Source organism: Montipora foliosa, chromosome 11, assembly GCF_036669935.1.
Source record: "Montipora foliosa isolate CH-2021 chromosome 11, ASM3666993v2, whole genome shotgun sequence".
NCBI classification, from domain to species: domain Eukaryota; kingdom Metazoa; phylum Cnidaria; class Anthozoa; order Scleractinia; family Acroporidae; genus Montipora; species Montipora foliosa.
In genome coordinates this window covers 18,969,724-18,982,223 of record NC_090879.1, presented here as the reverse complement: position 1 = coordinate 18,982,223, position 12,500 = coordinate 18,969,724, and the positions used below count along the sequence as shown (strand labels likewise).

The following is a 12,500-nucleotide window of genomic DNA, read 5'->3' as shown; positions in this document are numbered from 1 at the left end:
TAAGCAGTGTGGTAATTTTAAAAGCATGTTTTTTTCTTCAGTCTTTATTCTTTGTTATTAATGGACGAAGGAGGTTGGTTTAAATTGCTGCGTAAGAGAAAGTTCAGAGAATTGAAAACTGCAGATGAGCACTGTAGTAAAAATATGCTCCAAAAACAAGCAAAGCTGAACAAACAAGCAACGAACAAAGAAGAAGGGTTCGACATGGAACAGGACAAAATCCAAAGTCTACATATGAACATTGTTAACATGACAGTCGTTGAAATTTTTGGTTGACAAAATTTATTTTTGTTGAAGAAGTTTAGAAGGAAGATGGGTAAAAGTATCCACCCAGAAGTTTGTAATGGCTGAAATTTTGATGAAAATGATTAGGACAGTGACCTTTATATAAAGATCGTTTTATGTGAGAATAAGTGATAATTGCATTGTTTGTACATAATTTCAGCCCTGCACTCCCACCGAACTAAATCAAAACCACCCCTGGGCTTTTCAGAATGATCATAGATAATGATTACCAGATATAAAGGTTCACACATGAAACGTTTTATTGATCTTTTGATAGGCTCTTAAGCCTCGTATATTATTATTGAGATTTTGAACTAACCAAAGCAATGGTGATCTTTTCATGTGTGAAGAAATCATGTTTTCACGTGAAAGCTTGCCTGGTATTCATTGATGTTTAAATAATAAAGTGATTACTTTTATTATATTGTTCATTTTGTGTTTTGATTTATTTCAGTCTTCTAGGGATCTTTTGGAAAGCAGCAAGAATAGGTGTGTTAGCTCAAATTTAATGACATTAATGATTTTAGCCACAGAAGTTTGTTTATTGATCAGTCAGAAACGTTAATAAGGATTCCTTGTACATCTCATTTCATAAAACTTTTTAGGTGAGAGAAAAAGCCCATATGTTGCCATTTGTTGTATAGCCATGGCTGCAAGCATTCTGTTTTGGTAGCAAAACGAACAGTAACATTGGCCAAGTGACAATTCACAAGACAGAAAGGAATGAGAGAAGACATGGAGATCAACAGCAATTTGCACCATATTCAAATGTTTGATTCAAAAACACTCCTTTGTGAAGCTGTACAAATTTGTAAAATATGTGGAGCATTTTTGTGGGGGAGGGGGGAATCTTGAAGTGAGGGGTAAATGGTGAATGAAATTTTTTATTTTGTCTTATTGATGGTACTGAAAGTTAATGCTGATGAATTTTTTGGCCAAACTTTGGCTTTTTTCTCTCTAGTTATGCAAGCTCGGTGGCTTTGTAACTGCTAGTGTCTTGTCAATTAGTGACAGTTAAATGTGCCTGCACGTGTTGCTTGTGCTTGTAGACTACTTTCATAATTGGCGACCACTTTTATATTCTTTTGTATTTATGTTAATTAGACCTAGTGCCCTCATTTTGAAACAAAAATTCTTTTGAAATTTTCTCGTCGTAGCAAGGCTAGAAAGGCTTATTGGCATTAAAACAAAATGATATCTTTAGTCGCCATTACGAAAGAGGTTTAATGTACATGCAAAAACCATCCTTAACTCCAGTTACTTGCCATCTGTTACTTTAACAAGTGCTGCACTTAAGTCTGTCAAAAGTGTCCCTCATTTTTGGTGATCATTCAAGCCAGATTCCTTGATACAACTGTTGCCTAACAGTAATCCAGTAGCCAAAAGAAACCAAGAGTTTGCTGAATATGCAAGTCCATGGCTAAGGTTACCGGTAAATACCTTGATTACCTAACGGTGTATTGGGACTTAACAACTATTACGTTGTGAAAGATTTAGCATTTTGTTGTACTGGTATTTCACAAGAATCTCTGTGGAAAAAAAAATCCAAGTAAAGCCCTAAAGTTTATTGTAATACCTTGCTTTTAGACTCAATAGATAGTCAGCAACTTTTCAAGGCCAAATAAACGTGTGTATTTTGAAAATTAAAAGGTGAACAGTTTTTAAAAAATGTTATTCAACACCTGCTCTGAAGTCTTATTATGGAATAATGAGAATATAAAATGTAAAACTGTTACAATGCTGGTGAGAAAAGGTTTAGATGAATCAAATTATTAAAGTATTTATATTATCATTTTGATATGGGTAATATTATTCTTTTTGGCAAATTCCCTGTTTAACCCTTTAACTCCCAATAGTGCCACTTATAGATTTTACTCTGTCAAACGCCAGACGATTTTACTCGTCAATGGGGAACCCCACGGGGCTGAAAGGGTTAATCTGCTGCTGATTTGATGAGTAAGTTGTTCCAGGGTGCATGCCATTGAAATACTCATTTTCAATATTTTTCAAATACAGTACTCCAACAGACAAGAATAAGAACCCTTTATTGCTTTGTATAACTGGAACAATGTCTACTCATCAATTTGAATAAAATCCTTAGGAAAGTTCTAACCACAAATACAATGTGAATACACCAAAGCAATGTATTGCACAAACTGGCATCTAACACAATGCGAATTACATGCAGATTAAGCATAGTTACTAAAACAAGGAATGACCTAAAATGAGCGACAATGGTATCTAAAATGACCTGGTCATTTTAGATACCGTTGTAGCTCATTTTAAGTCATTCCTTGTTTTAGTAATGACAGCAAATTAAGGCAATGGTTAATTCATGCAAGATCAAGAAATTATATCTACAAAAGCGCAATACCATAAATATTTCTGGAGTAAAGACACCACTCCCTGTAAGCTCTCCTTAAAAGAGTTTGTGTTGCTTAATTAGGTTACAATAATGACAACTTCTCGATAATAGAAGTTAAGAATAACTTTGCTTTGGAAGACTTGGTCCTGATGTGTATAGAGTTTTATAAGGACTGCTAAGACTAAACTTGGTATGATTTGCACGGTCCTTTGATCATGGGGAAGCCTCCACAGGAATTAACGACAGATCAGCTGCCTCTCTTTGTTCTCCAACAAAATACGTTTAACACCTTTTAGCCACAGTTTTCCACGGCTATGTAACCACTAACTTTTTTTCACCAAACATACATATACAAAGTTACCCATGAAATATCAGCCTATAGTTTACGTCTTCCTTAACCTAAGGGTGGTATCAAAAACCTCCTATATAAATTTTTGCAGTTCACTAACATCAAACAACTAAGCAAGTTCACAGCTGAAAAGAATTTGCTTTTACAACAAGTGAACGGAGCCAACACTCAACATAGTGGTATACATGAAGTATTTCTTTCATCTATGTTGTTCATGCAGTACATTTTGGAAAGTTTAAAGAAGAGGTCGAGAGATTCATCATTCATTTTCTTTTTTAGCTCAGAAAACCATGCTACTTCTTTTAAATCTAATAATGCATTTTTATTGTGATTCCTGAATAATACTTTTGAGAGCAGCAAGAAGGAGATTTTGCTCTCTGATCATCATGTCAGATGGCAGACAATGATTTTCAAGAAGATTGCATAAACCACGATTAAACTAAAAAAATAACGATTAAAATTAGGTTTACAATTCAGCTAAATAAGCTAGGCTTAATTTAATGGTTTTTATACCACCACTTATGAAGTTACAACTACTTCAGTCGAAAAAACCACCTCCATCCCTTGAAACCAATTCAGTTCAGTTTGTTTCTTGTACAAGTTCTCAAATATACGAATATTCTTCTGAACACCTTCCAACTGCTGGGTAACATCGTCTTGAACTTTGGCTTGCAAAATGTTGCCAAGGATGCCTCCTTCATCTTTAGAAAGTTTACAGAGACAGTCATACTCTGCAGCAATCTTCTCCGGAGTTAGCTCTAGTCCGGTATGGCTCATCACTGCAATGAGGCATTCAAATGCTAAGTTGTCAACTTCAACCCACTTAAAGGTCTCAGCATCAGCCTTTCCTGAAACGGTAGCAAAACCTGCACCCGACAAACGGCTCTTGATCACCTGGACTTTGTGTCTTGGTCTGAAGCGACGGACCTGGCGAGCTGGTTTGGTAGCCTTGGCTGCTTCAGCGGTCCCATAGGGATTACAGCACAGGTAACAACGACATCGGTGCGAGCATCCTGAAGCATTTCTGTAGCAGGCACAACGTGTGAGGTAGCCACCTTCCAGGGTTAAGCAGAACTGGGTGCGCTTCTGGTTTTTGCCACTTCCACGTCCACAGCTACAAGAGAAAGCTGACTTGCTAGTGTTCAAACCTTCTGGAAAAGTAATGACTGATTCTGTGTCAAGCAAGCCAGATTTTCTATCAGGGCTGAAGGGCTGGACAACTGAAATTGATTCTGGAGTCTCTGCCTCTCCCTCATTATTGGCCACCTGGAAGTTGTTTTCCTCACCATCGACAGACTCGTTGATCACATCTTCTGTTTCAGCATCTGTTGGTAAATCGTCAGCAACTGCATCTTCTGGGTTAATCAGCTCTACTTCACTGGTTTGCAAGCTAGACTGGGTCTCATCTATTCCAGGCTCAGTTCCTGGTACAATTGCTATTTTCAAGGGACTATCAGTGATGGATTCTTCCAACGTGCTTTCATCCATGCCTGCCTCACTGTAAGCCATTTCAATGAGATTTGCCGCAGCTTCTTCTCCTTCATCACCATCCGTTGAAACAACTGAGGTATCCAGTGATGCTTTTCTGTCTTCCACTGACACGTCCAAGGACATGTCTTCCTCTGTTATGTCTGCTGAAGATGATTCCAGCACTGATTCACCTTGTTGTTCATCCTGTTGAAGGACAGCAGATTCTTCGACATCTTTAGCTTCTGTGCTGGTTTGCTTGTCTTCCCGAGTGCTGGTTGCTTTGGATCGTGTGCCTCTTTTACTTGGAGGTTCATAAGTTCCTTTAAGCAATGCCATCTTCTCCCTGTATCGCTTCCTGCTATCTCTGCGTCTCTCCAGTGGATCAGTCATTATCTTTGGAAGCACAACAGTGTTGCTTACGTACGTACCGACATCATAAAATCCTCCAAAGCCTGCTGCATTGTAAGCAACATGCACACATGAACCAATGATAATAGCATCCGAGGGCACAACAGGGACAATAGGAAAATGCTGAAGAGATGTAAAGACAACAACTGGTACTCGCAAAACCTTGGCTGCTGCAATTGGCAAGAGGTTTGACATTTCAGCTGAAACAAAGAAAATGCAAGGGATTACTTATTAAACTAAATACCTATAATTTAAATTTTATTTGTTGATGAAATAATCGCTTAAAAGGTAAAATGATATATATAAAGCTTTACAACAGCGTTGTAAAACGTAGTTAATGGAGCGTGACTCGTAGAGCTATCCTCCACATGTCACGTTATTTCGTGAACATTACGCGACGCAAACGAGACATGAATGGATTCCTATATTCTAACAATTCGAACTGTGTTCCTTTATCCTTGTCTTTAATACTGTCTGCCTACAGTTATATCCTTTATCTAGATTGGCAAAAAGCAACAACTATCCCCATTCATGTCGCGTTGAGCGCTACAGAAGCTGTTTGTATTAGATGATACGTTAGTCACCATTGGTTTAGTCCTAGACATTAGTCTCAGTATAAAAGGTCTAGTAAAGTCCAAAGTATCACTCTGTGAGCTCTATAGTTAACTGTACCTTTACTCTTTACGAAAATTTTCCCTTTACGCCAACATTGTCTCTTGCGTTTTGTTATTGTAGTGTGTCTCAACTCTAAATACCCGCAGGAACTGCGACATTAATACAAGGCTAAAAACTACGAAAGTAAAGTCACTCTAAAAACTGAAGGTGATGACAACAAACTCATTGATTTCTACTTCATTTCTAGTGTTGAGTACAGGTGCTCATAGGTGAAAACCTGCTCCAATCACAATCTAGATTTGTGGCTGGCCCCCTTTTAGCCCACGTAAATAGTTGACTGGTTTCCTCTCCAGGTTAATTACACAAAATGCAATGTACATGAAATAATATTACTTCACCAGGGAAGCTGTAAATTCATGAATAAAGCCCAAGTGGACACTTTAAAATTGAAACAGCTGGCCAACAAATGCCTCAAAGTTTTAACTTGAATTAAATGCATTAACCTAAATTGCACAATAGCCTCAAAAAGAAGGAAGGTTCTATACCATATATACTATCCTTAATAACGTATTTAGAATTATCAAAATCAGAGGGGACATTGGACAAACTTTTATCAATAGTTTTCAGAAACATTCCATACTCCTATACCTTTAAAATACCCTTTCTTTTTGAACGCCTGTGCCTCTTCTTTGAAGCTGATCATGTGTGACACCAACAGTTTGCTGTACTCTTCTTCCCTTGCCAGCCACTCATCACTGATAAGCTCACGTAACACAGAGACATTATCATCCAGGTTGTTTTCTTCATCTGTATGATAACCAATGGAGGCAAGGTGCTGCTTGACTGATTCAATCTCAGGCAAATCACTTCTTAAGATGGAGTTGAGCCCAGAGCTGACTGCATTAAAAAATCCATCTGCTTCAGAACTGTCTTTCTTCTCAGGCAACACCATTAGCTGGTAATAACGAAGCATTTCATTAAGCCTTGCTTCGTGGTTGGACCTGTCGTCAATTGCACATTCATTGCGACTGAACAGGATAAGTGAACAGGCCATCAGGTGTAACAGACGAGGATTGATTGACACTTCATTTACAGCCTGCGTCTTGAGAAGCTCCCACACTGACATCAAGTTTGATGCTCTAGCAATGACCTTCTTGAGAGCTGCCTCGCTTAACCTGCTTTCACCATCCTTTGTCTCTAGGTCAGCTTCTCGCTTGTCGTCAAATGCATCTAAGATCAAACACTGCAATGCAAGAACATCGAACGAGTAACTTGCAGAAGAAAGGAGATCATTTCCTTCATCATCATCTGGCTTGATGATTCCAAATCTTTCAGGAGTTGGTACATAATCACTAACTTCCAATGTACCCCTGTACTTGGTAATAGGCCTCACAACAGCACCAACTGGTGTTTGGTTAGCTCTCCTTTCATTCCACACGTAAAGTAGAGTGGATATCAGGGCCAGGGCCATGTCAGCATTCAAAAACTTTCTCTCCAATACTGGTTTTAAAATTTCCTGTAGATCTTTGACAGTTTCACTTCCTGCACAAACTGGGATTTCTGAAAGGCAGCCAGCTTCAATGTGGCTTCTCAACTGAACAATCTGTCTTTGTGCAGCTAGTGTTAAGACACGCTCAGTCCCTTCAATAATCTCTTTCCAGCCATTCACGTAGGCATCAATATTTTCAGTGATGACATCTGGTGGAGGTGTCTTTTCCTGACGACTTTCACCTCTGTCTGTTGGGTAACGCAAGCAAAGAGAAAAATCACGAACAGCAGCTTTAGTTAGCTGATTCCCTTCTCTTTTCTTTGCTGGGATTTTCCTTATGACTCTGTGAGTAGCTTTTGATAACTCGAACTTGACAGGAATGTCTGACCCAAAGATAGACTGAAATTGCACTCTGGTTTCACAACATTCTGGGACAAGGATCATCTCCAACTGATTTCCTTGCTGTTGAAATCGCATTTGCAGCCCCATCAAGATATCGAGCACTTCACTGAGATCTCTCTCTTTGGTAAACTTCCATGCTATGACTTGGCCTTTTTCATTCATGACTGTGTAAATGTTTTTGTAAAGGGTCTTCCACTTGCCGTTGTTGACTTTTTCACCAATTGTAGTGGCCACCTTGAAGTAATATCCTGCAATAATGTATTTAGCAGACCACTCACTCATTCTTTGCATGTAGAACTTCTCATTTCCTTCAAACATATGCACTATGCTTGACATGATGGTTTCCAAGGAAGGCACTTGAGAAGTCTTGAAGTCAGGAAATTCTTCAATTTCTTTGGGATTTGCATCTGGATTTTTTTCCATATATGCCTTGACTTCGACATTATACTTGTGCTTGCGATCTTCATACATATTACGATGCCTCTGAATTAGAACTTCTTCTATCTCATGAAAGGTCATCCCAGCAAACACACAGGAATGCACCCAGTTAGCCAGCTCACGTGTGAAGCCTGTTCTATGCAGCAGAAAAAATGGCACTTCATAAGATGATGGAATGTGATCAATAACCCTTGGATCATGAGAAATGATCTTGTGGCCTTTCTTGCATGTGTACATACGACTCACCAGCAATGTACTTCCTTCACAGCAGTACAGCACACGAGGAACATCTTGTGTTCCACGAGCAGCCTTCCACCTTCCATAATTGGACTTGCTACTTGTATGTACTCGCAGCACACAAGTTTCATTGTCATGGATTTCGTGGGGACAAGCTAACTCAGTCATGTTGGTGACTTGGCCAAGAGGGTCCCACAAGATTACTGAAGGTACCAAAAACTTATCAGGTCTTGGGGGACCTGGATCATCTCTTGGAACTGGTATTGGGGGCAGAATAGCATCAGCAGACAGACCACCTTCTTTTTCTTCATACTTCTTCAACAGTGAGGTAAGATAGTCCGCTGTCTCAACTGTCAATCCTTCTTTTTGCATCTGAAAATTAAGGTACCAAATAAGTCGCTTTAAAAAGGACAACGTCTCATTTTGCGTTACAAGTTGTTGGGTCTGGTCAAGAAAAACAGTAAGATCAACTAGAAATAATATAAGTAAACATTCAGACATTTTAGCACAGACACCTCAAGGCCGCGAAATAATACCGAAACGACACCATCTTCGAATTCATTTCTAACGTCAGTGTTTCGTTATTCGATGCGGTTCCATCGTTCTTCTGAAGTCATTCCTCTTGCCTTCACCATCTTCCGATCCTGGGAGCTTGTATAGTTTACAATTCTGGCGCTCGAGGTCGTCAATTATTCCACGAGGCGACTGAACATTAATCGGCAAATAACCGACAACACCAAGATGAACCATAATCTAGTAAACAGCTCGAAAAATCCTAACCCTTCTTTCTTCCCCTTCATATTTTTACTCGGGTAGCTTGATAAAACAGCTGACATGAAGCACTTTCCGCTTTTGTGGAAAGTGAAAAACACTTTCATGAGTCCTACACGTTGACTACTTTGCATAAGAGTCCAATACATTTTTTTAACTTTTATGCTCTTTTCTTAAAAATAACCTCACAGATAAATGAAAAAGTCAAATTTATTGCTTTTCCTTCAATTTAGGGTGCAATTAGGACTTACCTTGTGGTGATTTTTCGCTAAATTTCAAGAGTCATCAACGAAACATCAAGACTCCATGTGAAGCGTAAACGAAACTTGCCCAAGGAGTGGTCACTAACGAGAGTGGTTACCAAGCTATGGCTGCAGTGATGTTTGGCATCTCTTGTGTATATTGACTCCCTTCTTATGGGTCTTCGAATTTTTTCCAAGTTAAACTTTGTCTTAGGTTTAGGTTTTACTTTAATGATTGTAATAGAATTTATTTTACTGAACTTATATGGGAAAGAAAACGATCTAAACTTTCTCCGACCAACGGCAACCCTTGGTCCTGTAGAGGCAGTTAACAGATACGATGCAATCGACGACGAAAGAATTAAACAAACGGTCGAAAATATTGTTCCATCGAGAAAACAACCGAAAGTGGAGAAACGCCAAAGCTACAACGAAGAGGAAAAAAGGTATCAAACTTTCAAGAATCACTTGGATCCAGAAAATCACCTGACTGCATGCTTTCAACGAAGTCTAGCTTCGTGCACTGTACAACCCTACCCCTTCTATACATACAAGTCATACAAAACTTTATTTAGCTCGAATTTCAGAGTAGCCTTGTGGCTATTATCTCCGAGAAAATGACACTCAACGGAACTGAACAACAACAACTGTTACGATTCCGAACTGGCCAGAGGCAAACCAGCTGGCTATTTGCAAGTGCAGCAGCAAAGCAGTCAAGATTAACTTCAACTAGTGGTCAAAGCGGGAACCTTAAAATCTCAAGGCAAATGCCCTTACCACTGGGCAGCACTGACAGGACTGTTTTCTCAATGACTGCATGGAACTTATAGGGGCAGAAGATGGTGTAACTACAGCATGATACAGGGCCCACTTTTTGCATATCATTGAAAGAAGAAAGTACCAATAATATTACATTGTATTGACATATAAGGCTGCAAGTTAATTTGCACGTGGTGGCCCAGAATTCTGTAGTCCTTTGAGATAAACGTCTGAATCTTAATTAATAATCCATTTCTGCTTTTACATAATTGACCGAAATGCATTGGCATCAGCATTTAAGTTTCAGCCAAGTACTGGAGGTTTGTTTACTTGAAATGGTACAGCCAGATAATTTCGTAGCCTCCAAGCAGACATTCTCAGGGATTCGTCACACATTCCTCCTTCCTCGTGAGGGAGGAGCATGTGACAGAGCCCTTAGAACATCTGCATGGGAGGCTATACAATTTCTTTGTCAGCATATTTTCATCACAAATGTGTGCTTTTGTAAATATGGGATGAAAGTGGAACCCGTTGTTGAGCCCAGACAACAATGCATCACCTGACCTTGTCAAAGGAGAGCCAAGATAAGTAACCTTTGTGGCTCAGTGATAAAAGCATCTGACAGATGTTACAGAGGTTGAAGGTTCAAGTCCTCCCTGGGAACGTGAATTTTTAACCTGTCCTTTCCTCTGTTGTCAAGCAAGAAGCTGATCAAGTGGGTTATTATTAATTTTTAACAACATGCATCATATAATTTTTTAACAGGACACTCCTTTCAAAGTCTACCATTCACGTAAGTGCTGTAGTTTGTGGAGAGCGAACAGTGGAGGCAGCAACCATGCTGAAATCTACCACAATATTTACTAAAAGTATCGTACAGTTTCACATTGTTGCAGAGGATCATCTCCATCCTGAACTAGAGAACATTCTTGATCAGTGGCAAACAGTTCAGTCAGGACAAGTTCAGTTCAAACTCTACTCTTTGCATTTTCCTTCTGGAGAAAAGAGTGATGAATGGAAACAACTTTTCAAGCTTTGTGCAGCACAGCGACTTTTTCTCTTGGTGAGTATAACATTGGTATGATTGATATTGCAGGGAAATTTCAATGTGGGTGCACAGAGATCTAGTAATGATTGTAAAATTAAATAATATTATTTAACCCACTGACTCCTAGATAGATGTTACTCTGTCCAATGCCACACTATTTTACTCATCAATGGGGAGGGGGGTGATTCAGGAGTTAATGGTCAATGGGTTAATTATTCATCTAAGTTATGACCAATCAGCAGGTACTATTTGAGTCACATGTACTCCTCTGTAAACCCCTGACTACAAATCAACTGGGGTTGATGAATTATTAAACAGTCTTCGGCGATACATCATAAACGCCCTTAAAGATCAGACACAAATATTTTATCTACTTATTGTTATTGCAGGATGTGTTAACTTCTGTGGACAGTGTGCTATATTTAGACACAGACACACTTGTATTGAGACCAGTAGAAGATATCTGGAACCATTTCAAACAGTTTGACAGCTTACAGCTTGCCTCCATGTCTCCAGAAGGAGAGGAGTCCTCCATAACATGGTATCCCAGATTTGCACGGCATCCTTTTGCTGGAACAAATGGAATGAACTCTGGGGTCATGCTCATGAATTTGACCAGGATGCGAGCATTTCCATGGACAGAAAAGATTCTAGAAGCCTACCAAAAGTACAAACTCAGCATAACTTGGGGTGACCAGGACTTGTTGAATATTATTTTTCATGATCATCCAGGTAATTTTAGCAATTTATACTGCTTAAGGATTAAAGCTTTTCGCCAGTGGGTTTCATCAGAAGCACATCACCTTTAAGCGTGTAACTTGCAATTCTTTGTTCATGCGTCCAGTCATGCGCTTTCGGGGAGAAGCACAGGCTCCGGTTCCTGAACAGCCGCTGTTATTCGAGCCTAGAGCAGGAACAGCATAAAGATGAAATACACAGTGAAGGCCTGGGTTTGGGGTGTGTACCCAGACCATTATTGGTTGTGTACTTTTCAGGCATTATTTTCTGGGTATTCTAGTTTTTACCTCCCCTCAAAAAGTGCTTAGTGCATTTGAAATATGCTAGCCACTCATGCTCAAGGCCAGGGGCTTGAGGCACTGTGATTAGCAATAAAGTAGTGCTAATGCTTGAAACATCAACCACTCTCTTGAGCTTCTTAGTTGCAATTTGACTTATATCATCTACTTGATGTTGGTCAAATTTGATAAAACCAGATTTGTGTGCATTTTGTCCATACTGAGCATGCATGTTGGATTTGGAGGTTGGAATTTTTCTTTGTGCACGTGTTTGAATACTTTGAAAGTTCTCCATTGTTTTTCTAAGAACTCCTTTTCTGCTTGACAATTCTGCCATTCTCTAGCAAAAGGGTCTTTGATTTACTGTTCTAAATGTTAATAGCAAGCATTAATTGTGTAGAGTTTACTCCTAGAACTGCTGTACGTGTACTCCTGTGATTGGAACTATCGCCCAGACCATTGCATGTATGGAAACAACTGCCGTGCAGCTAAAGATAATGGAATTTCAGTCATCCATGGAAACAGAGGAGTGTACCACAATGACAAACAAGTCTTTTTTAAAGAAATTTACACTACTATTAGGGATTTTAAACCTGGGGATAATGT

General features: G+C 39.2%; 2 protein-coding genes and 1 long non-coding RNA gene across 6 annotated transcripts in view; 2 read left to right on the top strand and 1 right to left on the bottom strand.

Annotated features, from left to right (window-relative positions):
• LOC137977514 (uncharacterized) overlaps window positions 1-777 on the top strand; it is a 2,751-nt gene extending 1,974 nt beyond the window's left edge. The window contains exon 2 of the long non-coding RNA XR_011117816.1: window positions 740-777. This is a non-coding gene — a long non-coding RNA (uncharacterized lncRNA). The remainder of the gene's footprint in view (window positions 1-739) is intronic.
• Window positions 778-2,313: 1,536 nt separating this feature from the next.
• LOC137977511 (uncharacterized) lies at window positions 2,314-9,184 on the bottom strand. Of its 4 annotated transcripts, XR_011117815.1 has the most exons (4): window positions 9,081-9,172; window positions 6,141-8,430; window positions 2,596-5,077; window positions 2,314-2,504 (listed from the first exon to the last, which is right to left on the bottom strand). XR_011117815.1 is itself a non-coding variant. In XM_068824751.1 (3 exons), the coding sequence occupies exons 2-3, from the start codon at window positions 8,428-8,430 to the stop codon at window positions 3,519-3,521; spliced, it is 3,849 nt and encodes a 1,282-aa protein (XP_068680852.1). In that variant the 5' UTR covers window positions 9,081-9,184; the 3' UTR covers window positions 2,314-3,518. The 4 variants fall into 4 exon arrangements, 3 of the variants coding, with proteins under 3 accessions (XP_068680852.1, XP_068680854.1, XP_068680853.1); XM_068824751.1 differs by having other exon boundaries at window positions 2,314-5,077; window positions 9,081-9,184; XM_068824753.1 differs by lacking the exon at window positions 9,081-9,172 and adding an exon at window positions 8,839-8,912 and having other exon boundaries at window positions 2,314-5,077.
• Window positions 9,185-9,186: 2 nt separating this feature from the next.
• The window catches only part of LOC137977512 (glucoside xylosyltransferase 2-like), a 4,054-nt gene continuing 740 nt past the window's right edge, over window positions 9,187-12,500 (top strand). Inside the window, exons 1-4 of the mRNA XM_068824754.1 lie at window positions 9,187-9,517; window positions 10,596-10,893; window positions 11,268-11,610; window positions 12,308-12,500. The exon at window positions 12,308-12,500 is cut by the window's right edge and continues 740 nt beyond it. Of these exons, the coding sequence (XP_068680855.1) occupies window positions 9,246-9,517; window positions 10,596-10,893; window positions 11,268-11,610; window positions 12,308-12,500 (1,106 nt within the window). The 5' untranslated portion in view covers window positions 9,187-9,245. The remainder of the gene's footprint in view (window positions 9,518-10,595; window positions 10,894-11,267; window positions 11,611-12,307) is intronic.